Source organism: Chiloscyllium punctatum, chromosome 11 (assembly GCF_047496795.1).
Source record: "Chiloscyllium punctatum isolate Juve2018m chromosome 11, sChiPun1.3, whole genome shotgun sequence".
In the NCBI taxonomy this organism is placed as follows: Eukaryota; Metazoa; Chordata; class Chondrichthyes; order Orectolobiformes; family Hemiscylliidae; genus Chiloscyllium; species Chiloscyllium punctatum.
This window is the reverse complement of record NC_092749.1, coordinates 109,087,006-109,113,975: the sequence shown is the minus strand read 5'-3', so window position 1 is coordinate 109,113,975 and position 26,970 is coordinate 109,087,006. Positions and strand designations below refer to the sequence as shown.

Sequence of the window (26,970 nt, the reverse complement as noted above, 5' to 3'; positions counted from 1 at the left end):
AAAGATTTATCTTGAAACTGACAGCTGAGGGAGAAAAGACGTAGTTGGTTTGCCGTCCCCGTTTGCTGCTGCACCCGCCTGAGATTAAAGGACAGTTCTATATTCCTGATAGAGCCTTTAGAAAGCTTCAATCTGCGGGCATCCACTGCCACATCTCCGAGAATCACTTCAGGAGGGGAATTGCGCTCAAACCTTTAACACACCTCCTGGTCCTCCCAGGGCTATCCCGGCGTGCAGCGCGCCGTACGGTCCTCCCAGGGACGGCTCGGCTATCCCGGCGTGCAGCGCGCCGTACGGTCCTCCCAGGGACGGCTCGGCTATCCCGGCGTGCAGCGCGCCGTACGGTCCTCCCAGGAGCAGGTCGGCTATCCCGGCGTGCAGCGCGCCGTACGGTACTCCCAGGAGTAGGTCGGCTATCCCGGCGTGCAGCGCGAGGTGTAGGTGGGTTCGTCCTTCAAGGGCCGCTCAGAATCATTTCCGTCCCGCTGTCGCCATGGCTGGAGTTGTGGCCCGCAAGGCCCTGGACTATGTGCGGAGCAAGGACTTCCGAGACTATCTGATGAGGTGAGGGAGGGGGAAAAGGATGATGAGTGAGTGGGGGAGGCGATAGAGAGGGGAATGGAGGGGGTGGGGGAAGAGAGAGAGAGAGAGAGGTGGGGGAGGGGCAATAGAATGAGGGAGGGGGATGAGGAGGTGGGTTACTGTCGGGGAAATGGGACGAGAGAGGGCATTGAGGGGGCAGTGGGGCGAGGAATGGGATGGGGAGGAAGGGGAAGGGGGTTATGAGGGAAATGGGACTAGAGAGGGCAATGGGGGTGAGGGTGGGGGGATGGGGTCATGGGGGGGGTGAGGGTGGCGGGATGGGGTCATGGGGGGGGTGAGGGTGGGGGGATGGGGTCATGGGGGGGGTGAGGGTGGCGGGATGGGGTCATGGGGGGGGTGAGGGTGGGGGGATGGGGTCATGGGGGGGGTGAGGGTGGGGGGATGGGGTCATGGGGGGGGTGAGGGTGGGGGGATGGGGTCATGGGGGGGGTGAGGGTGGGGGGATGGGGTCATGGGGGGGGTGAGGGTGGGGGGATGGGGTCATGGGGGGGGTGAGGGTGGGGGGATGGGGTCATGGGGGGGGTGAGGGTGGGGGGATGGGGTCATGGGGGGGGGTGAGGGTGGGGGGATGGGGTCATGGGGGGGGGTGAGGGTGGGGGGATGGGGTCATGGGGGGTGAGGGTGGGGGGATGGGGTCATGGGGGGGGTGAGGGTGGGGGGATGGGTCGTGGGGGGGGGTGAGGGTGGGGGGATGGGGTCGTGGGGGGGGGTGAGGGTGGGGGGATGGGGTCGTGGGGGGGGGTGAGGGTGGGGGGATGGGGTCGTGGGGGGGGGTGAGGGTGGGGGGATGGGGTCGTGGGGGGGGGTGAGGGTGGGGGGATGGGGTCGTGGGGGGGGGTGAGGGTGGGGGGATGGGGTCGTGGGGGGGGGTGAGGGTGGGGGGATGGGTCGTGGGGGGGGGGTGAGGGTGGGGGGATGGGGTCGTGGGGGGGTGAGGGTGGGGGGATGGGGTCGTGGGGGGGTGAGGGTGGGGGGATGGGGTCGTGGGGGGGGGTGAGGGTGGGGGGATGGGGTCGTGGGGGGGGGTGAGGGTGGCGGGATGGGGTCATGGGGGGGGGTGAGGGTGGGGGGATGGGGTCGTGGGGGGGGTGAGGGTGGGGGGATGGGGTCGTGGGGGGGGTGAGGGTGGGGGGGTGGGGTCGTGGGGGGGTGGGGTCGTGGGGGGGGTGAGGGGGGGGGTGAGGGTGGGGGGGTGGGGTCGTGGGGGGGGTGGGGTCGTGGGGGGGGTGAGGGTGGGGGGGTGGGGTCGTGGGGGGTGGGGTCGTGGGGGGGGTGAGGGTGGGGGGTGGGGTCGTGGGGGGGGTGAGGGTGGGGGGTGGGGTCGTGGGGGGGGTGAGGGTGGGGGGGTGGGGTCGTGGGGGGGGTGAGGGTGGGGGGGTGGGGTCGTGGGGGGGGTGAGGGTGGGGGGGTGGGGTCGTGGGGGGGGTGAGGGTGGGGGGGTGGGGTCGTGGGGGGGGTGAGGGTGGGGGGGTGGGGTCGTGGGGGGGGTGAGGGTGGGGGGGGTGGGGTCGTGGGGGGGGGTGAGGGTGGGGGGGGTGGGGTCGTGGGGGGGGTGAGGGTGGGGGGGTGGGGTCGTGGGGGGGGTGAGGGTGGGGGGGTGGGGTCGTGGGGGGGGTGAGGGTGGGGGGGTGGGGTCGTGGGGGGGGTGAGGGTGGGGGGGTGGGGTCGTGGGGGGGGTGAGGGTGGGGGGGTGGGGTCGTGGGGGGGTGAGGGTGGGGGGGTGGGGTCGTGGGGGGGGTGAGGGTGGGGGGGTGGGGTCGTGGGGGGGGGTGAGGGTGGGGGGGTGGGGTCGTGGGGGGGGTGAGGGTGGGGGGGTGGGGTCGTGGGGGGGGTGAGGGTGGGGGGGTGGGGTCGTGGGGGGGGTGAGGGTGGGGGGTGGGGTCGTGGGGGGGGTGAGGGTGGGGGGGTGGGGTCGTGGGGGGGGTGAGGGTGGGGGGGTGGGGTCGTGGGGGGGGTGAGGGTGGGGGGGTGGGGGTCGTGGGGGGGGTGAGGGTGGGGGGTGGGGTCGTGGGGGGGTGAGGGTGGGGGGGTGGGTCGTGGGGGGGTGAGGGTGGGGGGGTGAGGGTGGGGGGTGGGGGTCGTGGGGGGGGTGAGGGTGGGGGGGTGGGGTCGTGGGGGGGGTGAGGGTGGGGGGGTGGGGTCGTGGGGGGGGTGAGGGTGGGGGGGTGGGGTCGTGGGGGGGGTGAGGGTGGGGGGTGGGGTCGTGGGGGGGGTGAGGGTGGGGGGGTGGGGTCGTGGGGGGGGTGAGGGTGGGGGGGTGGGGTCGTGGGGGGGGTGAGAGTGGGGGGGTGGGGTCGTGGGGGGGTGAGGGTGGGGGGGTGAGGGTGGGGGGGTGGGGTCGTGGGGGGGGTGAGGGTGGGGGGGTGGGGTCGTGGGGGGGGTGAGGGTGGGGGGGTGGGGTCGTGGGGGGGGTGAGGGTGGGGGGGTGGGGTCGTGGGGGGGTGAGGGTGGGGGGGTGGGGTCGTGGGGGGGGTGAGGGTGGGGGGTGGGGTCGTGGGGGGGGTGAGGGTGGGGGGGTGGGGTCGTGGGGGGGGTGAGGGTGGGGGGGTGGGGTCGTGGGGGGGGTGAGGGTGGGGGGGTGGGGTCGTGGGGGGGGTGAGGGTGGGGGGGTGGGGTCGTGGGGGGGGGTGAGGGTGGGGGGGTGGGGTCGTGGGGGGGGTGAGGGTGGGGGGGTGGGGTCGTGGGGGGGGTGAGGGTGGGGGGGTGGGGTCGTGGGGGGGGTGAGGGTGGGGGGGTGGGGTCGTGGGGGGGGTGGGGTCGTGGGGGGGGTGAGGGTGGGGGGGTGGGGTCGTGGGGGGGGTGAGGGTGGGGGGGTGGGGTCGTGGGGGGGTGGGGTCGTGGGGGGGGTGAGGGTGGGGGGGTGGGGTCGTGGGGGGGGTGAGGGTGGGGGGGGTGGGGTCGTGGGGGGGTGGGGTCGTGGGGGGGTGAGGGTGGGGGGGTGGGGTCGTGGGGGGGGTGAGGGTGGGGGGGTGGGGTCGTGGGGGGGGTGAGGGTGGGGGGTGGGGTCGTGGGGGGGTGGGGTCGTGGGGGGGGTGAGGGTGGGGGGGTGGGGTCGTGGGGGGGGTGAGGGTGGGGGGGTGGGGTCGTGGGGGGGGTGGGGTCGTGGGGGGGTTGAGGGTGGGGGGGTGGGGTCGTGGGGGGGGTGAGGGTGGGGGGGTGGGGTCGTGGGGGGGGTGAGGGTGGGGGGGTGGGGTCGTGGGGGGGGTGAGGGTGGGGGGGTGGGGTCGTGGGGGGGTGAGGGTGGGGGGGTGGGGTCGTGGGGGGGGTGAGGGTGGGGGGGTGGGGTCGTGGGGGGGGTGAGGGTGGGGGGGGTGAGGGTGGGGGGGTGGGGTCGTGGGGGGGGTGAGGGTGGGGGGGTGGGGTCGTGGGGGGGTGAGGGTGGGGGGGTGGGGTCGTGGGTGGGGTGAGGGTGGGGGGGTGGGGTCGTGGGGGGGGTGAGGGTGGGGGGGTGGGGTCGTGGGGGGGGTGAGGGTGGGGGGGTGGGGTCGTGGGGGGGTGGGGTCGTGGGGGGGGTGAGGGTGGGGGGGTGGGGTCGTGGGGGGGGGTGAGGTCGTGGGGGGGGTGGGGTCGTGGGGGGGGTGAGGGTGGGGGGGTGAGGGTGGGGGGGTGGGGGGGTGGGGGGGTGGGGGGGTGGGGGGGTGGGGTGGTGGGGGGGGTGGGGTGGTGGGGGGGTGGGGTGGTGGGGGGGGTGAGGGTGGGGGGGTGGGGTGGTGGGGGGGGTGAGGGTGGGGGGGTGGGGTGGTGGGGGGGGTGAGGGTGGGGGGGGTGGGGTGGTGGGGGGGGTGAGGGTGGGGGGGTGGGGTGGTGGGGGGGGTGGGGTCGTGGGGGGGGTGGGGTGGTGGGGGGGTGAGGGTGGGGGGGTGGGGTCGTGGGGGGGTGAGGGTGGGGGGGTGAGGGTGGGGGGGTGGGGTCGTGGGGGGGTGGGGTCGTGGGGGGGTGGGGTCGTGGGGGGGTGGGGTCGTGGGGGGGTGGGGAGGTGGGGGGGTGAGGGTGGGGGGGTGGGGTCGTGGGGGGGGTGAGGGTGGGGGGGTGGGGTGGTGGGGGGGGTGAGGGTGGGGGGGTGGGGTGGTGGGGGGGGTGAGGGTGGGGGGGTGGGGTCGTGGGGGGGGTGAGGGTGGGGGGGTGGGGTCGTGGGGGGGTGAGGGTGGGGGGGGTGGGGTGGTGGGGGGGGTGGGGTCGTGGGGGGGGGTGGGGTGGTGGGGGGGGTGAGGGTGGGGGGGTGGGGTGGTGGGGGGGGTGAGGGTTGGGGGGTGGGGTGGTGGGGGGGGTGAGGGTGGGGGGGTGGGGTGGTGGGGGGGTGAGGGTGGGGGGGTGGGGTGGTGGGGGGGGTGAGGGTGGGGGGGTGGGGTGGTGGGGGGGGTGAGGGTGGGGGGGTGGGGTGGTGGGGGGGGGGTGAGGGTGGGGGGGTGGGGTGGTGGGGGGGTGAGGGTGGGGGGGTGGGGTGGTGGGGGGGTGGGGTCGTGGGGGGGGTGGGGTGGTGGGGGGGTGAGGGTGGGGTGGTGGGGGGGTGAGGGTGGGGGGGTGGGGTCGTGGGGGGGTGAGGGTGGTCGTGGGGGGGTGGGGAGGTGGGGGGGTGAGGGTGGGGGGGGTGGGGTCGTGGGGGGGGTGAGGGTGGGGGGGTGGGGTCGTGGGGGGGGTGAGGGTGGGGGGGTGGGGTCGTGGGGGGGGTGAGGGTGGGGGGGTGGGGTCGTGGGGGGGGTGAGGGTGGGGGGGTGAGGGTGGGGGGGTGAGGGTGGGGGGGGTGAGGGTGGGGGGGTGGGGTCGTGGGGGGGGTGAGGGTGGGGGGGTGGGGTCGTGGGGGGGTGGGGTCGTGGGGGGGTGGGGAGGTGGGGGGGTGAGGGTGGGGGGGTGGGGTCGTGGCGGGGGTGAGGGTGGGGGGGTGGGGTCGTGGGGGGGGTGAGGGTGGGGGGGTGGGGTCGTGGGGGGGTGAGGGTGGGGGGGGTGGGGTCGTGGGGGGGGTGGGGTCGTGGGGGGGGTGGGGTGGTGGGGGGGGGTGAGGGTGGGGGGGTGGGGTGGTGGGGGGGGTGAGGGTGGGGGGGTGGGGTGGTGGGGGGGGTGAGGGTGGGGGGGTGGGGTGGTGGGGGGGGTGAGGGTGGGGGGGTGGGGTGGTGGGGGGGGTGAGGGTGGGGGGGTGGGGTGGTGGGGGGGGTGAGGGTGGGGGGGTGGGGTGGTGGGGGGGTGAGGGTGGGGGGGTGGGGTCGTGGGGGGGGTGGGGTCGTGGGGGGGGTGAGGGTGGGGGGGGTGGGGTCGTGGGGGGGGTGAGGGTGGGGGGGTGGGGTCGTGGGGGGGGTGAGGGTGGGGGGGGTGGGGTCGTGGGGGGGGTGGGGTCGTGGGGGGGGTGAGGGTGGGGGGGTGGGGTCGTGGGGGGGGTGAGGGTGGGGGGGTGGGGTCGTGGGGGGGGTGAGGGTGGGGGGGTGGGGTCGTGGGGGGGGTGAGGGTGGGGGGGTGGGGTCGTGGGGGGGGTGAGGGTGGGGTCGTGGGGGGGGGTGAGGGTGGGGGGGGTGGGGTCGTGGGGGGGGTGAGGGTGGGGGGGTGGGGTCGTGGGGGGGTGAGGGTGGGGGGGGTGAGGGTGGGGGGGGTGAGGGTGGGGGGGTGAGGGTGGGGGGGTGGGGTCGTGGGGGGGGTGAGGGTGGGGGGGTGGGGTCGTGGGGGGGGTGAGGGTGGGGGGGTGGGGTCGTGGGGGGGGTGAGGGTGGGGGGGTGGGGTCGTGGGGGGGGTGAGGGTGGGGGGGTGGGGTCGTGGGGGGGGTGAGGGTGGGGGGGTGGGGTCGTGGGGGGGGTGAGGGTGGGGGGGTGGGGTCGTGGGGGGGGTGAGGGTGGGGGGGTGGGGTCGTGGGGGGGGTGAGGGTGGGGGGGGTGAGGGTGGGGGGGTGGGGTCGTGGGGGGGGTGAGGGTGGGGGGGTGGGGTCGTGGGGGGGGTGAGGGTGGGGGGGTGGGGTCGTGGGGGGGGTGAGGGTGGGGGGGTGGGGTCGTGGGGGGGGTGAGGGTGGGGGGGTGGGGTCGTGGGGGGGGTGAGGGTGGGGGGGGTGGGGTCGTGGGGGGGGTGAGGGTGGGGGGGTGGGGTCGTGGGGGGGGTGAGGGTGGGGGGGTGGGGTCGTGGGGGGGGTGAGGGTGGGGGGGGTGGGGTCGTGGGGGGGGGGTGAGGTCGTGGGGGGGGGTGGGGTCGTGGGGGGGGTGAGGGTGGGGGGGTGAGGGTGGGGGGGTGGGGGGGTGGGGGGGTGGGGGGGGTGAGGGTGGGGGGGTGGGGTGGTGGGGGGGGTGAGGGTGGGGGGGTGGGGTGGTGGGGGGGGTGAGGGTGGGGGGGTGGGGTGGTGGGGGGGGTGAGGGTGGGGGGGTGAGGGTGGGGGGGTGGGGTGGTGGGGGGGTGGGGTGGTGGGGGGGGTGAGGGTGGGGGGGTGGGGTGGTGGGGGGGTGGGGTGGTGGGGGGGGTGGGGTGGTGGGGGGGTGAGGGTGGGGGGGGTGGGGTCGTGGGGGGGTGAGGGTGGGGGGGTGAGGGTGGGGGGGTGGGGTCGTGGGGGGGTGGGGAGGTGGGGGGGTGAGGGTGGGGGGGTGGGGTCGTGGGGGGGTGAGGGTGGGGGGGGTGGGGTCGTGGGGGGGGTGGGGTCGTGGGGGGGGTGGGGTGGTGGGGGGGGTGAGGGTGGGGGGGTGGGGTGGTGGGGGGGGTGAGGGTGGGGGGGTGGGGTGGTGGGGGGGGGTGAGGGTGGGGGGGTGGGGTGGTGGGGGGGGGTGAGGGTGGGGGGGTGGGGTGGTGGGGGGGGTGAGGGTGGGGGGGTGGGGTGGTGGGGGGGTGGGGTCGTGGGGGGGGTGGGGTCGTGGGGGGGTGAGGGTGGGGGGGTGGGGTCGTGGGGGGGTGAGGGTGGGGGGGTGGGGTCGTGGGGGGGTGAGGGTGGGGGGGTGGGGTCGTGGGGGGGTGGGGAGGTGGGGGGGTGAGGGTGGGGGGGTGGGGTCGTGGGGGGGGTGAGGGTGGGGGGGTGGGGTCGTGGGGGGGGGTGAGGGTGGGGGGGTGGGGTCGTGGGGGGGGGTGAGGGTGGGGGGGTGGGGTCGTGGGGGGGGGGGGTGAGGGTGGGGGGGTGAGGGTGGGGGGGTGAGGGTGGGGGGGGTGAGGGTGGGGGGGTGGGGTCGTGGGGGGGGTGAGGGTGGGGGGGTGGGGTCGTGGGGGGGTGGGGTCGTGGGGGGGTGGGGAGGTGGGGGGGTGAGGGTGGGGGGGTGGGGTCGTGGGGGGGGTGAGGGTGGGGGGGTGGGGTCGTGGGGGGGGTGAGGGTGGGGGGGTGGGGTCGTGGGGGGGTGAGGGTGGGGGGGGTGGGGTCGTGGGGGGGGTGGGGTCGTGGGGGGGTGGGGTGGTGGGGGGGGTGAGGGTGGGGGGGTGGGGTGGTGGGGGGGGTGAGGGTGGGGGGGTGGGGTGGTGGGGGGGGTGAGGGTGGGGCGGTGGGGTGGTGGGGGGGGTGAGGGTGGGGGGGTGGGGTGGTGGGGGGGTGGGGTGGTGGGGGGGGGTGGGGTGGTGGGGGGGTGAGGGTGGGGGGGTGGGGTCGTGGGGGGGTGAGGGTGGGGGGGTGGGGTCGTGGGGGGGTGGGGTCGTGGGGGGGTGGGGTCGTGGGGGGGTGGGGAGGTGGGGGGGTGAGGGTGGGGGGGTGGGGTCGTGGGGGGGGTGAGGGTGGGGGGGTGGGGTCGTGGGGGGGGTGAGGGTGGGGGGGTGGGGTCGTGGGGGGGGTGAGGGTGGGGGGGTGGGGTCGTGGGGGGGGGTGAGGGTGGGGGGGTGGGGTCGTGGGGGGGGTGAGGGTGGGGGGGGTGAGGGTGGGGGGGTGGGGTCGTGGGGGGGGTGAGGGTGGGGGGGTGGGGTCGTGGGGGGGGTGAGGGTGGGGGGGTGGGGTCGTGGGGGGGGTGAGGGTGGGGGGGTGGGGTCGTGGGGGGGGTGAGGGTGGGGGGGTGGGGTCGTGGGGGGGGGTGAGGGTGGGGGGGTGGGGTCGTGGGGGGGGTGAGGGTGGGGGGGTGGGGTCGTGGGGGGGGTGAGGGTGGGGGGGTGGGGTCGTGGGGGGGGTGAGGGTGGGGGGGTGGGGTCGTGGGGGGGGTGAGGGTGGGGGGGTGGGGTCGTGGGGGGGGTGAGGGTGGGGGGGTGGGGTCGTGGGGGGGGTGAGGGTGGGGGGGTGGGGTCGTGGGGGGGGTGAGGGTGGGGGGGTGGGGTCGTGGGGGGGGTGAGGGTGGGGGGGGTGGGGTCGTGGGGGGGGTGAGGGTGGGGGGGGTGGGGTCGTGGGGGGGTGGGGTCGTGGGGGGGGTGAGGGTGGGGGGGGTGGGGTCGTGGGGGGGTGGGGTCGTGGGGGGGTGGGGAGGTGGGGGGGTGGGGGGGTGGGGTCGTGGGGGGGTGGGGAATGGGGTCATGAGGGGTATGGGGTCATGAGGGGGGTGGGGTCATGAGGGGTATGGGAGGATAGAGGGATGGGGTCATGAGGGGGGTGAGGTCATGAGGGGGGGTGGGGTCATGAGGGGTATGGGAGGATAGAGGCCAATGGGGCGCTGATGGAGCGAGAAGATATACGGGGAAGGGGAAAATGGGACGGCGGAGGAAAGGTTGTGGGGTGGTGGGGGGGGGCGTGGGGTGTGAGGGCCATTGGGAAGGGTGGAAGGGGAAAACCATCAGCGAAAGAGAGCAAATGGTAACTCCTTTTTGGGAATCTGGAGAGGGAATGGGTTGGAACGTGTTAATAGTTAATTCACCGAGGAGTGCGGCATAGAAACAGGCCATTCGGCCCACCATGTCGACACCAACCCAACAAGCACCAAACTGCACTAATCCCATTTACTTGCACTTGGTCCATAGCCTACTACGCCCAGGCATTTTAAGTGCTCGTCCAGATGTACCCTTGATGTGCAAAAGTTCATTGCGCTATAGGGGAGTAGTTTGGAGCATGTTAGCGGTTGATTCATTTCACAGGAAAGCACATTAGAATTTTAAGAAATATAGATGTGTTAATTGAATTTGGAGCTGAAAGACCAGCACAGGTCTATCAGGTAATTGACCTGTGCACCATATTCTGTTTAATGTCATTCTCCTGCAGCTTGTCTGAATTCAAGTCTTTTGGACAGCGGCTCAATTTCCGGGTGATGTAATGTAAACAAATCGGGCTGAGTTGTTGCTATGAATAATTGGCAGTAAACTCAATGTTCAGAAGTTCTATGCTGTTAGTTTGACTTTCTCCCTACTATATATTCCTCATTCCTGCCCTGATCCAAATATGTCATGAGGTTATCCCAGTTGCCAAGTTACTTGCAGCAATTCGCATTCATTTGGTTACAGGGTTAATGATGATAACGTGGGAAATATTTCTGGAAAATAATTCTGCCTGGTAATTCTCTACTCTGATCTGTTCCCTTCCAACCTTTTGTCACTCACCTCATCTTGGTTCTTGTTTTGTGTATAATCCTGTTGATTCACAATAGCAGTCTTTTGTCCAGTTCTCTGAACATAATTGTATGTGATCAAGAGTATAATTTTAACCGATCCCTTTTTATTTTTGAACACATGATTCAGACATCTATGCGGTTTAGTGTGGTGACTTTGAGCTAATTTTAGAGCTGCTCTCTAGTTTTTGAGGCAACTGGATAATATATTAGGTTGATTCAATTTTTTTTTGAAGAACTGAAATAGCATTAAAATAGTTAGGGCTTTTTTTAAAGCGATGCTGGAATTCTCAAAGGCACTTTTGTTGATGATTCTGTTGGATATGGATGTTGCAAACAAGTCGTTGATTCAACAATTGTCCTTGAGAAGGTGGCTTTATTACTGATTGTTTTCCATACAATGCTGTGCTGATTGCAGTAATCCAAAGATGACACCGAATGGTTAGTGACTGATGTGTGACACTGAGAACTTGTCCATTGGCTACTCTTGCTGCACCTTTTCTTGTTAAAGCATCACCTTGGTTAACCTTTTATAACTTCCACAGCTTTTCAATGTCAAAAATAAGCACTTTTTAAAATTCTTGGAGCTGCCAAATCTTCTCTTTGTGGCATAAATCACTTCGCTAAAACTTATTGGTAGAGAGCCTTCGTCACGATCATACAGTAAACTTCCTGTATTTCAGGTATTTAATTGTTGCCTGTTCATAATATGTTGTTTTAAAGCAAAGTTTGCTATAGTTGCTTTAGTTTGCTATAGAGCGGCACATCAGAGTAGCAATTTAACATGTGTCCAGGATAACTTAAATTGGCTGACTTTACAGTAAATGTATTCCACCAACATTGGGCTTGTGATGGTTTGAGCGAGTTTATAAGGCACTTCACATGGTTTGATCATCATGGGATAGACTGTTGGACTGCAGAGGGAAACCTAGGAGGTTGTTATAATTTTTGCCTATAAGTTCAAACATTGTTAATTCTGTAATAGTTCGTTTCACAGGAAATTATACATTTGTGACTTGCATACATGAATGAGTGCAGTGTGAGAGGTGTGACTGAAGATGTAATCTTTATGGAGAACTCAGTGCTAGGTTGTTAATAAGTCATCTCAGTCTGTTTTAAGAGTTGGTGAGTTCTTTATTGCCAGTAGTGTGGGTAGAAGCTTACATTCACCTGTCTCAAGTACACTTGCACCTAAAAAAAAAGAGTGCTGGAACGCAATTGTGACATCTTGTTTGGCAATGTGCCAAAGAGAGTTGTGTGCACTCTATATAAATATAAATACTCATGACTAATACCAGAGTATGGAAGAAAAATCCAAACAAAGATGGCTTGTCATATGACACCTGAACCAGTGCCAGAGAATTTAACTCTGCAGTAGCTTGGCTTAGCGTCAAGTTGTAAAATATTCCTCCTTGTACCTCATGCCTTATCCACTCTCTGACCGATGTCCAATTTAAAATGTTGAGCAGCAAATGTTTTTGAGGGGAGCTTAAACCATTTGTCCATTTGGTCAGTCTGTCATCTTTCTTGCCAGTTAATGTATGTTGAAAAGTGGTGCTGCGATATTTTGGCTAGCGAAATCAATATTGATCAAAAGTATGAAGTCAAAGCTAGTGCAGGATGGTGATGCATGATTGCAGTGGGATTTCATTCAATCCCTGCTCGAGGATCATCCTCCTTATTAAAAGTTTCCATCATTTATCCCATTACCCTCTGGTGGCAAAGGGATGTTTCTGTTATCATGGTGGCAAGTTTGTCTCAGTGATTTCCATTCTAAATCTGGCTATAGCAGCGTAATGGAAAGAGTGTGGGTCAGGTGGCAGGCTGAAGGTTGTGATTGTGCTCCGAATTTGAATTATCTGTGATGGGTGGTTGCACGTGGAGAATGTGATCCGTCTTGTTTGTTGTGACAGTAATTTTTGGCTTCTCCTGCTTCCCCTTTTACCTAGCACTTTGGGCAGTCTGTCAGATAGTCAGCAGTGCTAGAATCTGTTCTTTCAGGGTTGGCTTCAGTGTATAAACATTGTTCTTTATCTTGCTTGCACTTTATACAAACAGCATTTGAAGGCATTTAGAACATACAAGTTAGAAGCAGGAATGAGCCATTCTGTTCGACCATTTGATAAAGTTCTGACTGATTGGATTGTAGCCTGAAGCCCACTTTTCTGCCTGCCCAGTCACCCTTTGACTCTCTGGGCAGTGACAAATCTAACGATTGCTGCCTTAAAAAAATATTCCATGCCCTATCTCCAATCTCTCTGATGAAGAGAGTTCCAAAGGTACCCACCCCTCTGGGAAAGACCTGCCTCATTTCCAACTTGAAAGGAAGACTTTATTTTTAATCTGCCCCTAATTCTAGTCTGATCGACAAGGGGAATGTTCCTCTTGGCATCCATCCTACCTATTAGCCCCAGACTCTCAGGGTTCACTGTGAGCACCCCTATTCTTCCAAACTCCAGTGGGTACAAGTCTACCCCTTGCATGTGGGATAAGCTCTCATCCCAGAAATCAGCCAGATGAGCCTTAAACTGCTAATTTAGTTATTAACTTAAAGTAAAGGGACTCAAACTACACACACTGTGCCATGTACAACTTTTATATTTGCACTGAAATGAACTATCCGTTTGCCAAATCATTTGCTGCCCCTGCACGCTAATTTTATTGGATTCATTCCAGCATCCAGATCGCTCCTGACCTCCAAGTTCAGCGTTCCCTCTATTCTTAAATGTACAATTCCACAACAATATGCTGCTAGATTAGATTACATTACATTGTGGAAACAGGCCCTTCGGCCCAACAAGTCCACACCGACCCGCAACCCACCCATGCTCCTACGTTTACCCCTTGCCTAACACTACGGGCAATTTAACATGGCCAATTCACCTGACCTGCACATCTTTCGACTGTGGGAGGAAACCGGAGCACCCGGAGGAAACCCACGCAGACACGGGGAGAATGTGCAAACTCCACACAGACAGTCACCTGAGGCGGGGATTGAACCCGGGTCTCTGGCGCTGTGAGGCAGCAGTGCTAACCACTGTGCCACCATGCTGCCGTGCTTTTACGCTATTGCTGCTAAAGTAGACAAGTTACTGCTTTTTCATGTTATATGCCATTTGTCAATGGTTTGCATGTTTTCAACCTGGTTTGTCCCTTTGCAGACACCTTTTCACAATTTATTTTCTAACCTATCTTTGTGTCATCACTAAACTGAGTCCCATGTGTTTGGTGCTCTCATCCAAGTCATTGATGTAGATGATAAATATTGGGGGAGAGCCATTGACTCCTGAGGCATTCTGCTCATTTCATCCTGCAAACCTGAAATTCACCATTTACCTTTTTTCTGTTAGCTGCTCAATCTTCTGTGCATGCTAGTGTGTGACTTCCTGCACCAGCCTGGGTGGTAACTGTAGTTGTGTAATGGCAGGGGCACATCCTTGTGTCTTAATGCAAAACGGAGGTACAGCATTTCATCTTCCCTCTCGGCACCTTCCAGCCAGAGGAAGTGGTGGGGTCTGGTACAATTACAATATTTAAAAGGCATCTAGATGGGTATATGAATAGGAAGGGTTTAGACGGCTATGGACCAAGTGCTGGCAAATGAGACTAGAAGTTAGGAAATGTGGTCAGCATAGACGAGTTGGACCCAAAGGTCTGTGTCTGTACTGTACACCTCTATGACTCAATCAGTCAAAAATTGTGAACCAACTTCTGTTTCTTTCAGCTTGTTATCCTGTCCTTTCCCCCCTCTTCTCCTCTCCCCCCAATCCCCATCCCACTTACGGTCTGACAGGAGACACACCATTGTTCTGCAATTCTCACATTCCCATCACTTAATCTGAACTATCAACATCTTTTCTCCATCAGCACCCTCCGCCCACTACCCCCACCCCTCCCAAACTATAGCATAAATGCTGTCCCCTCCACACTTCACTTCATGTTCTGATGAAGCCTCATCCAGGCTCTCTGTCCATGGATGCTCCCTGACTCACAGTGATCTCCAGCATTTGTTGTTTTCAGTACATCTTTGTTAATGTCATGTACCATCCAACATGCCTGCTTTTGGCTTTTCAATAAATATAACCCAAGTTGATTCCTCAAGCCCCCTCTGGACAAACTACATCCAGTCCTGTTACCCCATTCAACTGTGGATGGGATAAAGTGGCAGATTAGTATGATGGTGTGACAGGCAGGATAGGTTTTTGAAGGGTTGCTAAGATGGCACCATGTGTTGGTGATATTGTTTCACTGTAACTAGATACCTGACTAACTGAGATGGCACTGTTAAGTGGAGTTGATAACATGTGGAGCTGGAAGGGCACAGCAGGTCAGGCAGCATCAGAGGAGCAAGAAAGTCAATGTTTTGGGTCAGGACCCTTCATCAGTCCTGATGAAACGCGACTCTTCTGCTGCTTGGATGCTGTCTGACCTGCTGTGCTTTTCCATCTCCATGTTTTATCAACGCTAGCTCTGTAAGTGGCAACTTATAAACTTTTCGTTGTACTCGTTTGCGTATATATGGCAATAAAGTTAATTCTAATTTATGTTCTCACGTAGGTGATGTTGACCTGTTTCCCTGGCCTGGTTAACAGTTAGTGTGTATTGAATATTACTAGTAATCAAGTTGACTTCTTAAGTTAACTTTTCTGAAAGAAATCTGATTTGTGTACAAAATAAGGGATCATTTGTGTTATGCTGTTTATAGAGTGAAATTATTATCATTTTGTGTTCTTGGACTGGAATATCAGTAAAGTGACATTTTGCATTCATTAATTTTTTTTGTATTGGAATGTAGTCTAATTTTATTGATCGTCATTTTGAAAGAATGTTTGCAGAAGTTTCTGAGCATGCAAGATTGTCTTTTTAAATAAAAACCTCCCTGGTTCAAATGACTTTCAAACCCCAGCAAATACAGGTGACAAAACTCCTTAGTTTGGGTTCTGTGCTGTAGCTGCTTTGGTCAGTCAGCAGCTTGGAAGAAGCTGTGCTTAATGCTGTTGCCTCATTCATAAGTTTTTCCCGAAGTTGCCGAGGAGCAAAATCCTTCCTCCTTTTCAAAGCGCCCTAAAAGGAACTTTGAAGGATCGCACGCAGAACCTGTAGGGAACTTTGGAGGTGACCGGCTCTTCTAAGAGTGTGTTGTGTAGAAACTTGTTTCAGGCACGTGCACAGTGCACACCCTCAACCAACTGCCAAGATTTTGGAATGGAGTGTAGAGTTTACAGTATTACTGAGCAATTTTACATTACAAAAAAAATTAATTATCTTTTTTCTTTTTCCCTGCACGCAAACTTCACATGGACTGATCATTTGTCAGCACAGTAAGTCTTAGTAATTTTAAATGCATTGCTTAATCACTTTTGCTGTAATTCTTCTCAATTATGATTCCACTTAACTCCAGGCAATATTCACATTGGTAAATGAGGTGCCTAAACTATATCTGCTTCACTCTGCACCCTCCATCCAGTACAAATAGCGTGATGACAAGCAAGTGTATTGAAGTAGCAGTTTGCTTGATCCTCATGTGCAGCAGTGTTTTGTTGGTCAACAGTGGCTGTGTTTTGTGAGGTGAATGAACTCACTGGCAATTCAACAACTAATGAATGGGTACGGTGCCTCACAGTCTCGAAGTCTGGGTACTGAGCGATAGATTCGAGAGAAACAAGAGTAGGGGATTCTGCATTCTGGTTGCACCAGTTCAATCTGCCCCTTGACCCCATTCTAATGGATTAGTCCCAAATCTTTTCATATCTCCAAACAAAAATGATTGGAGCATTGGGAGCGATGATTGATCTGTCATCGGCAGGCAACAGTTCAGATCGCCACCACCTTTTTGTGTGATGTGGTGCTTCCAGATTCTACTCCTATATGAACCAGCTGTAATTTTGGTAAATTCAGACAGAACCATCAGCGAAGTAAATCGGTTCTTCCTTCACCCATGCCACTGTTAACCTTAGATCTGACAGTTCCAGGTCTGTACTGATTGCTGTTTCACCTTCCGTAATCTTACCCCTGAATCTCTTCCACCCATATCCTGCCTCACAGCAAGTTGCACTGCCCTCTCTTCCCACCATCCTGCGTATGAACCTGAGGGCTTTCGCCTGCTTTTTATAAACAACTAACAGCAAAATCTGTTGGACTAGCATACTGTCTGTCTTTCTGCTTTTCTGTGAAAGGGTGAGAATCTAGAGTTGTAAAAGATGTTGCTTTGCTTCAAAGAAGTGCAAGTCTCTTTATGAACTTTTCTAATTGTGGAACTAAAGAAAGCTCTCATTTAAGTTTGACTCTCCTTTTACTTTCTTCCCATTTCATAGCATTTTTGGGGCCCTGTTGCTAACTGGGGGCTGCCCATCGCTGCTTTCAATGATATGAAGAAAACTCCAGAGATTATTAGTGGCAGGATGACATTTGGTAAGTCAAGGCAGCTTAAAGTTTTGTGTGCTGTTGCAGTGAGCAAATAATGGCACTTTGAATCTCTGGTAAATCTCATTTGGCCAGCTATTTATTTGAAGGTGATGAATTCACAATCTCCAGTAGTGCCTATTTAGAAACATTGGAAGGACAAAGGGCAGAACATACTTGTACCTTCATTAATAATGAGTCTATGGTTCCAAGGGGACTATCCAAGACTTGGTCTTTTAAACTTGTACGCATCAACTAAAACAGGATATTCAGAAATGTAGCAATTTCTAAACCTTCAAATGGTCTGCCAACTGCTTTATGATCTCCTCGGGTTTCCCTGCAGGGAGCTAAGATTTAAGGTCCTCTCTCTACCAGAGCCACACTCAATGATGACCCGATGGAGTGGGAAAATTGATCCGTTTAATTTTTCGCTGATTTTTTTTTCCTGAGGAAGTGGCACTGCTTTGCTCCCACTCCATGGTGACTTTGCTTCCTTGAGAAGTCTTGGACAAAGCATGTAAATCTATTGACCTGCCAGTGTTCCCTTGGTAATCAAGTGTTTCTGTACACATGCAGGTTCCTAGATGTATCAGTATCGTTTTAAAATATTTTTATTCAACATAATGGGACATGTTATTGTCCATCCCGGGCTAGTGGGACTCACTCAGACCTTCTGGCCAAAAAGTAGGTACACTACCACTGTGTCACAACAGCCTATCAAACACTCGCTCAGGGTAAGTAAATGGTTGCCATTAAATACTTCTCTTCAGTACCTTGTAGATGTGTTTTATTTCAAATCAGTTGAAAGTAAATTGTTCTTGTGTACTCTGTTCTTTCGTGACACACTGGGAATAATGTAATAACTCACTGGAAAGATTGCCCCTCATGTGTTTTCTCCATCCAGGTTACCCATATTAAACCACATTAGTACTTTAGATGCACTTCAGTTCTCTACACCTCTTTAAAATGAGTGGTTTTATTTGATTCATCATCAATGAGTTGGAATCTTATAGGCTGCGTGCCCAAGAGGTTTACTGATCTTTAATCTCGACTGATCCACTCAGCTCAGTAATGACAAAGATGAGTGTAATATTTGACAAGTTGGTTTATTCCCTCTCTATCAGTAGCCAGATTGCTCATGTGATATGTGGGTTATTTTTATTTGTGGCCTTGGATCAAGCTGCAGATACTGGTTGGTGGAAGGGTTAGAAGTGAGCTGAGAAATATTACCATCCAGAGAGAAGTGGGGAGCCCGGAACTCATTGCAGTGGGTGAATTGGGAGAACCAGCACTGATGTGATGGATCAAATGGCCTTCTGTATTATAACAATTCTGTGATCCTATGATCATCGTCTTATTTTGCCATGAGCTTAGAGGTAAAGGAAGACGGCTATTTTGCAAAACCATCATGTGGGACAATCAAATAAATTTGCAAAAAAGCCATTTTTTAACCAATTATTTCATTTATCCAATTAGCAGCAATTCATATTGGTAACTATTGATGAGGATATTTGTTAAAGCATTGATATTAGTTTTGAACATAAACCTTTCTGGAATAAAATCAGTCAGTGAGGTAACCAAATCTTCCTGCGTTAATTTTTATTATTTTGGAATTTTTCTGTACCACTTAGGAGTATTACTCCACTCTTTTAAGATTTTTTTTCCTGCAGTTTCCACATTTTTTAAAAATTCAGTAATCACTGGCAGTTTTCTGGAACTAAGGCTAAGATCCCACTTGTGTGTGAATGCCTCCCATGGGTTTATATGAAAATGTCTGAAGTTTCTTTGTACACTGATGGAATTTTCCTTCCAAATTACTTGTATTTCTCTATTCCACACTTCTTCTTAACTTTTGAAGTTGAATCCTGGATGGAGTCATAGAGCTGTACACAGAAGCAGACCCTTCGGTCCAACTTGTCTGTGCCAGCAAGATATCCTAAATTAATCTAGTCCCATTTGGCTCACATCCCTCTAGGCCCTTCCTATTCATGTACTCATCCTGATGCCTTTTAAATGTTGTCTTTGTACCAGCTGCCACCAGCTCTTTTGGCAGCTCGTTCCATGCACGCACCACCCTCTGTGTGACGAAGTTACCCCACAGATCCCTTCTAAATCTTTTTCCCCCTCACCTTAAATCTGTGCAGTCCAGTTTTGGACTTCCATACCCTGGGAAGAAGTCCTTGTCTATTCACCCTATCCATGCCCTCATGATTTTATAAGCCTCTATAAGGTCCCCCCTCAGCTTCCGACACTCCAAGGAAAGCAGCCCTAGCCTACTCAGCCTCTCCCTATAGCCCAAACCCTCCAATCCCAAGGCAGGTGGGACTAGATTACATTGGGATATCTGGTAGGCATGGAAGAGTTGGACGGAAGGGTCTGTTTCCATGCTATGACTCTATAAATCCTTTCTGAACCCTTTCAAGTTAACAACCTCTTTTTCATAGCAAGGAGACCAGATTGAATGCAGTGTTCTAAAAGTGGCCTTGCCAATGTCCTGTACAACTACGACATGTCCTCCCAACTCCTATACTCCATACACTGAGTGTGTGGATGTTGATAACAATTCTCTGGTCCACATGTTTTCTTGTACTCAGGATGTTATTGAACAATGTTTGAGCAGGTTGATGCACCTTCTGCATTTCACGAAGAGCTGATATTTTAATCATCTGTCTACTACTTTTACAAGTTACACTGGCTTTAAATAACTTCAACATCACCTGGCCGTCTATCTTAAACCTTGTTCTGTGCGATGCGAACAAATAAGGGTATTGCATTTGCTTATTGCGGCGCCTTTTTATGTGTTGACCAACCTTCGTATGAAATGACCTGCCTGTATTCTCTCCTGCAGCATTGTGTTGCTATTCTCTGCTGTTCATGCGGTTTGCATACAAGGTCCAGCCCAGGAATTGGCTCTTGTTTGCCTGTCACTTCACGAATGAAAGTGCACAGATCATTCAGGGATGTCGGCTGATCAAGCACAAGTAAGTCCCACTGTTTATGCAAACGATTTTGAGTTAGATGCTAAACACTCTGGCCAGCTTGGGTTGCCTTTGGGAGTTATGCTGTTGTTGTAAAAGAGTCAGCTTGCTGTTGGCTCGCTCGTAGATTCAGACTGCACATGTGTGAATTTGAGAAAGAAGATGGTGAAGCTTGCATCAACTTACACTGGATAGTGCATCATGAGAAGCATTCCTGATTTTGGAACAGAAAAGGCTGCAGGAATAAAGGCAGAATTGAGGAGCCATTGACACAACTGATGTCCTCTTATCTCCAGAGTATTTTCAGAAGATAGAATCCCTGCAGTGTGGAAACAGGCCCTTCGGCCCAACCACTCCGTACCGATCCTCCGTACAGTATCCCACCCAGATCCATTCCCCTATTACACTACGTTTACCCCTGACTAATGCTCCTAACCTACACTTCCTTAAACAATATGGGCAATTTCCGATGGCCAATTCACCTGACCTGCACATCTTTGGACTGTGGCAGGAAACCAGAGCACCCAGAGGAAACCCGCACAGACATGGGAAGAACATGCAAGCTCCTCACAGATAGTCGCCCAAGGCGGGAATCGAACCAGGGTCCTTGGCGCTGTGAGGCAGCGGTGCTAACCACTGAACCACCAGGCCACCCGTGTTTATTTTGTAAAACACTGGCTGTTTCATGCTGGGGTGAAGTAGTGATTGTAAAGCCTCGAATCAGTGAGCGCATGCGAGATCAAACCTGTCTACAACCCTTGTCTTTCAACTCGCTTTCTGCATGGTTTCTTTAGCAGCTGCCTTCTCCTACACAAGCAAAGTAGTTTGGTGAAGTCAGTAAGTTTTTCAGAAGAATCAAGCACAGGTAGAACACATGGTCTCTTAACCCTGCTCTCCATCACTATGACCATGGATGATCTTGAGTTTCAACTACATTTCCCACCCACTTCCCATAAATCCCGAGAGACCAAAAAACATGCTATACCATCCTTAAGTATGAATAATGGCACATTTACAACCCCCTCAAATTGCAAATTTGTCGAATTCTCTACCCTTTTGGAGAAATTATTTCACTAGTCTCAGGATAAGACACGATGTCCCTGTGTTTTAGATTCCTACTTTATTTAGTTATTAAAATGGTTAAATTTCTACATTTCCTTCATACATTGTTCATCTACAATAAAGCAATCCAGGACACTGGGGTTACAGTTCATGTTAAAATCTACAATAATGTGTAAGGGAGTCATTTGAAATGTATATTAGTTAGATGCTCAATAAGTCCATCCAAGCTTTACAGCAGAGTTGCATTTGAAGTGGTGTTAGCTTTCTGTCTGAAGGGTTTCCTCATGACCACTCTTAAACTTAATTTGACCTCTTCCAACTATTCAGTGTGCAGAAATATTCTTGTCTGTACCATTCACCCTGCCTCCTTCCAGGGTAATAGGTTTTGAGTTTATCCCAGTCTTCATCTCTTGACACTAAATTTCTGGTTGTTCCATATTCTGCCATCAGTGTTTGCACATCTTCCTTGCATTTTGCGTACCAAACTGACCTTGTATTGGTTGGGCATGTTGGTTTTAGATTCTTCCAAAACTGTTAGTTTGTTAATCTCCTGTGTCCAGTATTGTGGGCGAATCTGTGTCAATTCAGAAAGCAGAGTTTAATTCTTAACACCGTTGTCTTGCAGTTCATCTGGCCTGTTCGTTATCTTCAGAGCTTTACCTTCTGTGGCTTGTGTAATGAAGAAATTTTTAACATGGGCAAACTTTAGTCTGGTTCTCAATCCTTTTGGACAACAAAACAAACAAATTTTAGTCTGTGTCCTAACCTTTTGACTGATGGGTCTGCCCTGAGGGGGTCAAGGGAGTATTCAACTGCACACGAGGGTCTTGAGGTTCTGGGAGCTGGTGAACCATCCCACCATTTGAGCATGTGTCTGCTGTTTGTACTCATTGCTGGGTGCCTTCAGCTTTGTCGCCAATGGAACACAAGGGGTAACCTCAGTGAGGTCACGTGGTTACCCTAGTAATGGAGAAATTCTTCAGCGATTGGACACACTAGGCTGGAAGGAGATCTGTGAGAAAGTGAGGACTGCAGTTGCTGGAGATCAGTCAAATGTGTGTGCTGGAAAAGGATGTGCGTCATGCAGGTCCTGGGCCACCTCCATCACTAAACCCCCTCCACCCGACGCCTGGAGGAGGAACTCCTCTTCTGCCTTGGGACCACTGTGGGTTTCAGCACCACCACCACCTTGTCCCAGATCCAGTCATGATGTGGAGGTGCCAATGTTGGACTGGGGTGGACAAAGTTAAAAATCTCACAACACCAGGTTATAGTCCAAAAGGTCTATTTGGAAACACTAGCTTTCAGAGCGCTGCATCTTCATCAGGTGGTTGTGGAACAGGTCCAGGAGAGACAGTATTTATAGCAAAAGGGTTATAGTGTCACTGAGTTGTAATGATATATTGTGGTTCTGTTCGCCGAGCTGGGAATTTGTGTTGCAGACATTTCGTCCCCTGTCTAGGTGACATCCTCAGTGTTTGGGAGCCTCCTGTGAAGCGCTTCTGTGATCTTTCCTCCGGCATTTATAGTAGTTTGTCTCTGCCACTTCCGGTTGTCAGTTCCAGCTGGCTGCTGCAGTGGCAGGTATATTGGGTCCAGGTCGATGTGTTTGTTGATAGAATCTGTGGATGAGTGCCATGCCTCTAGGAATTCCCTGGCTGTTCTCTGTTTGGCTTGTCCTATAATAGTAGTGTTGTCCCAGTCGAATTCATGTTGCTTGTCATCTGTGTGTGTGGCTACTAAGGATAGCTGGTCATGTCGTTTCGTGGCTAGTTGGTGTTCATGGATACAGATTGTTAGCTGTCTTCCTGTTTGTCCTATGTAGTGTTTTGCGCAGACAAACAGGAAGACAGCTAACGATCCGCATCCCTGAACACCAACTAGCCACGAAACGACATGACCAGCTATCCTTAGTAGCCACACACACCGATGACAAGCAACATGAATTCGACTGGGACAACACTACTATTATAGGACAAGCCAAACAGAGAACAGCCAGGGAATTCCTAGAGGCATGGCACTCATCCACAGATTCTATCAACAAACACATCGACCTGGACCCAATATACCTGCCACTGCAGCAGCCAGCTGGAACTGACAACCGGAAGTGGCAGAGACAAACTACTATAAATGCCAGAGGAAAGATCACAGAAGCGCTTCACCGGAGGCTCCCAAGCCCTGAGGATGTCACCTAGACAGGGGACGAAACGTTTGCAAGACAAATTCCCAGCTCGGCGAACAGAACCATAACAACAATCACCTGAGCTACAAATCTTCTCACAAATGTAATGATATATTAAATAAACTTTAGCTCAGTGACACTGTAACACTTCGCTACAAATTCTCTCTCTTCTGGTCCTGCTCCACAATCACCTGATGAAGGAGCAGCACTCCTAAAGCTAGTGCTTCCAACTAGTGATTTTTAATCAGATCCAACCTTCCAACTCGGCACTGCCCTCTTGACCTGTCCTACCTGTCCATTTTCCTTCGCACCTATCTGCCCCACCCTCCTTTCTGACCTATCACCTTCTCCCCCACCTTCATCTACCTTGCTCCCAGCCCCCAGCCCCACCCCCTCCCATTAATCTTTCAGCTCCCCGGGCCCACAAGCCTCATTCCTGATGAAGAGCGTATGCTCGAAACATTGATTCTCCTGCTCCTCGGCTGCTGCCTGTGAGGATGTTTGTGTCTGACTCTGTGCTGTTTGGAATTCTAGAGTCATAGGGATTTACAGCATGGAAACAGGCCCTTCTGCCCAATTGTCCATGCTGCCCAGGTTTGACAATTAATCTAGACCCATTGCCTACATTTGGTCCATATCCCTCCATACCTATCCCATCCATGTACCTATCCAAGTGTTTCTTAAATGATGAAATTGTGCTTGTGAATTAAGTCACACAAATGATAAAGGTTGCCAGTTAGACGTGATGTCTTTGTGATTCCAGCTGCAGTGTAGATGCTCAGATCCCATTTACCCATTTGCACTTGGTACTGGTCATGACTGGGTGGCCGAATTGAAAGGACAAAGTATTGCTGATGTCCTCTACCTTGATGAATACATGGAGTTGAAGAGTGCAGTCTGCAGAGAGATGGATTGTGTGTATTAGGGTGGTAAGGGGTATTATTTTAGAAGCAAGTTAATTCCTAGCAATCTGTTGATAATTGAATTTGTACAAATCTGCTTGACAGCTGTATGGTATTAATCAGCGATAATGTTTCTGTTGATGCAGTGCTCAGAAGCGGATGCACCATTCTGAGTGATATCAGTCTGCACCTCCTGAAGCACTCCTTCATTACTTCCATATGTCACCAACGATGGTTTTTTTACGCACAAGATTCCACAGGAAAGGCTTTGGACCCTGGATGACTAATCTTTCAAACATATTTAATCCTGACTGTTTTGTGATATAATTAATTGTAACAAATTTGTTTTATTATCTCCTAAAATTGCCTTAAATTAAAATGAGAGATTATTATTATACATGCCTTTTTAATATGCATTATATATATATATATTCCACCCCTCCCACTCTTCATTCGAAATGAACACTGACTGGTACTATTTATCAGTGTGTAGTAAAGTTAGAAAGAAATAATATATGATCATGGATATTTCCTTGTGTTACAATCAATATTTTGTTGGAGATTAATGGTTTTTGCAGTTTCGAGCTGCATTTAAGTAATGTCTCATGGCAATCTGTCAATTAAAAGGTGTCCAATTCATAAGCAATAAACTGACCTCATGTGTTTCTCTAAAAGCAATAAGATACAAAAACAATAATGTGGCTGCATTACTCCTAATAATGAGTGCTTCCAGTACCGTCCAGTGATATTATTGTGTGTAAACAGGAGCCTGTACTGTTAAACCCAGTACTTTACTGTGCCCCATGGAAAAATGGGCTGTTAGAACAATATGGTGGGGGAGATTCAAAATGCTGTACTGTTCAAACAAAATCAGAAGTCACATACCACCAGGTTATAGTCCAAAAGGTTTAATTAAAATCACAGCTTTCAGAGTGCTGCTCCTTCATCATCTTCAGACCAACCCGTGCATAACAATCATAATCCCAAACTAGTCCAACTGCCTGCCCTTGGCATTTCTTATTCATGTACTCCCCTAAATATCTACTAAGGCATTGTAAATGGACCTGCATCCACCACTCCCTCTGGAAGTTCATTCCAAACGCGAACCACTCCCTGTGTACAAATAAACAACAAAGCTCCTCTGACTTTTTAAAATTTTTCTCCTTTCATCTCAAAGCTTTAACATTTTGCCATCCAGTCCAAGGACCTGAGACTCCAATTACAAGGTGTGTTGGTCATTCATTTCCAGAAGCTGAAGGGGTTTCAGTGTCTCGATGGATGCTTCTCAACATTTCCCCCCCTCCCCCTTCTCTCTCTCCCCCCCCCCCCCCCCCCCCCCCCCCCCCCCCCCCCGCACCACCACCACCGAGTGGCAGGCTTGAAACAATTAAATGTGAAATTACAAATGACAGGGGCTTCTTGAGGATGGTGTGCTGTTCTGCAAGTTTAAAGCTTAAACATCATTGCTGCCTCATTATAAATGGGCTATAACATGGCTGAGGGTGTGAGGCTGAAACTGTATCGCTGCACTCAGTATTTGAGAGAAGCTTGGCAGAAGTGAGGACTGCAGATGCTGGAGATTAGAGCGGTGCTGGAAAAGCACAGCAGGTCAGGCAGCATCTGAGGAGCAGGAAAAATCGATGTTTCGGGCAAAAGCCCTTGAGGAATGAGCTGAAGCTATGAAGAGGACTGAATGATCTCTATGGTGCTAACCATTTTATTGTGTTCACTTTTTGAAGGTTTTTTAAAATTAGATTAGATTCCCTACAGTGTGGAAACAGGCCCTTTGGTCCAACAAGTCCACACCGATCCTCCGAACAGTAACCCACCCAGACCCATTCCCCTTCTCTATATTTTCCACTGACTAATGCACGTAACACCATGGTCAATTCACCTGACCTGCACGTCTTTGGATTGTGGGAGGAAACCGGAGCACGCAGAGGAAACCCACACAGACACGGGAAGAATGTGCAAACTCCACACAGTCATTCGCCCGAAACCTGGGAATCGAACCTGGGTCCCTGGCGCTGTGAGGCAACAGTGATAACCATTTGATTATTCCGACTCCTGCTTCTTCCCCATCACTCTTTAGAGATCCTACATTTTCCTCTGTACAGCGACATTATAAACTGGGTGGATGTTTTCATTATCTGTGAGCTCTGGTGTAAGTGATTTCTCTGTGTTTTGGGTAAGTCTCCTTACATTCCTTATTTCTTATGTAGCTTAACAAAGCCGAGGAATTTCCTGACTTAAAAGGAAGGTCAGGAGTGAATGAATCTCAGCTGGGTTTCAATCTGTGATGTGGTACAGTTGTTTAGTCAGCAATTAGCTATCCTATGAATTACAATGTGTTTCGCCACAATGCTCTATCAGTCCACCCTGCAGTGAAGCAGTCTTTACAATGATCTGTAGCAGTACAATGGGTTGTTGTAATCACAAGAGGTGCATTGTTCCAGCAGACATTCTGTTTGTGTATTTTAAGGTTCTGTGGCAGAGGGAGCAAGATCTCTCAGTACCAGAATTTCTGCACTTGGTGCTGTCAGTAATTCCATCAGCTCCTCCTCTGAAGCATCCAGTACACAGATCTCATTCACTTCCACGAGTCTGCAAGAAAGCAGGAAGCAAGCACATTAATTACTGGCAACATTGCTTTGGAATTACAGCTGCTGAGCACACTGTGATGATACATTTTGGAGTTCCAAACATCCACGTGACCACTTCACTGGGTTAAGGAGCGGGCAGCGTCTGCCTTGAACTTCAGCCTGACCCTGCTGGAGTGTCAGGGGTCAGGAGAAGAGTGTTAGTGAGCACTGTCAATGTGGCTCAGGTTGTTGGAATGGGACACATACGAGGCCAATGCTGTGTGTCCTGCAGCACTACTGACACGAAAAGCAATTTTAGTAAGATGTTACTATTAACACATCAATGTTGCATTTGTCCCTGAATCACCACATGTTTAGGTTGGATTGGGGGTATCAAATACCAAATGTAACTTTATATTTTCTTCTCGTTATTTATATATTAAAAAAATATATTTGTGAGAAGGTTCTGAATCCCCATGTTAGAAAATGTAACTCTTTTAAATCTAATGCATGAAAAAGCACTACCTGTCGTTGCCTCACCAAAAAAAAACCCTCATCAGGTAAATTGCAATGGTCCAAGAAAGCAGTTCACCCCCATCTTCTCAAGGGCAGCTAAAGGATGCCAGTTTAACCAGATAGATGGACTCAAAACTCAAGTGAGTCAGTCCTGTGCCCCTTTCACCATTATGTCTCAAATAATTGCCACTGCGAAATTATTGGTGTATATCCGTGAGCTGGTGCTTCTGAATTTCGGCATTACTCTGTATGCGGTCTGTTAGTCAATTCTGTTGTGGTTGGGTTGGAATCTTTGCTACTTTTTTAACAATTGCACAAACAATAATGTATTGCTTTGCACTTTGGGTGGGA

At 54.7% G+C, this 26,970-nt stretch overlaps 2 protein-coding genes across 3 annotated transcripts in view; one reads left to right on the top strand and one right to left on the bottom strand.

Annotated features, from left to right (window-relative positions):
* Positions 1-395: 395 nt before the first annotated feature.
* On the top strand, positions 396-24,171 carry mpc1 (mitochondrial pyruvate carrier 1). 2 transcript variants are annotated; one of them, XM_072581508.1, is made up of 5 exons: positions 396-564; positions 15,313-15,316; positions 16,310-16,406; positions 19,246-19,378; positions 23,668-24,171. In XM_072581508.1, exons 1-5 carry the CDS (start codon positions 494-496, stop codon positions 23,696-23,698), a joined length of 336 nt encoding a protein of 111 aa, XP_072437609.1. In that variant the 5' UTR covers positions 396-493; the 3' UTR covers positions 23,699-24,171. The 2 variants fall into 2 exon arrangements, with proteins under 2 accessions (XP_072437609.1, XP_072437608.1); XM_072581507.1 differs by lacking the exon at positions 15,313-15,316 and having other exon boundaries at positions 410-564.
* A 731-nt stretch (positions 24,172-24,902) lies between these two features.
* LOC140482623 (uncharacterized) overlaps positions 24,903-26,970 on the bottom strand; it is a 40,182-nt gene continuing 38,114 nt past the window's right edge. The window contains exon 11 of the mRNA XM_072580137.1: positions 24,903-26,125. Coding sequence (XP_072436238.1) covers positions 25,999-26,125 — 127 coding nt within the window. The 3' untranslated portion in view covers positions 24,903-25,998. The remainder of the gene's footprint in view (positions 26,126-26,970) is intronic.

Coding starts and splice junctions, on each gene's coding strand:
- mpc1 (XM_072581508.1), top strand. CDS start 494: ATGGCTGGAGTTGTGGCCCGCAAGGCCCTGGACTATGTGCGGAGCAAG. Junction 16,407..19,245: donor TAGTGGCAGGATGACATTTG/GTAAGTCAAGGC, acceptor TCTCTCCTGCAG/CATTGTGTTGCTATTCTCTG. Junction 19,379..23,667: donor TGTCGGCTGATCAAGCACAA/GTAAGTCCCACT, acceptor CTGTTGATGCAG/TGCTCAGAAGCGGATGCACC.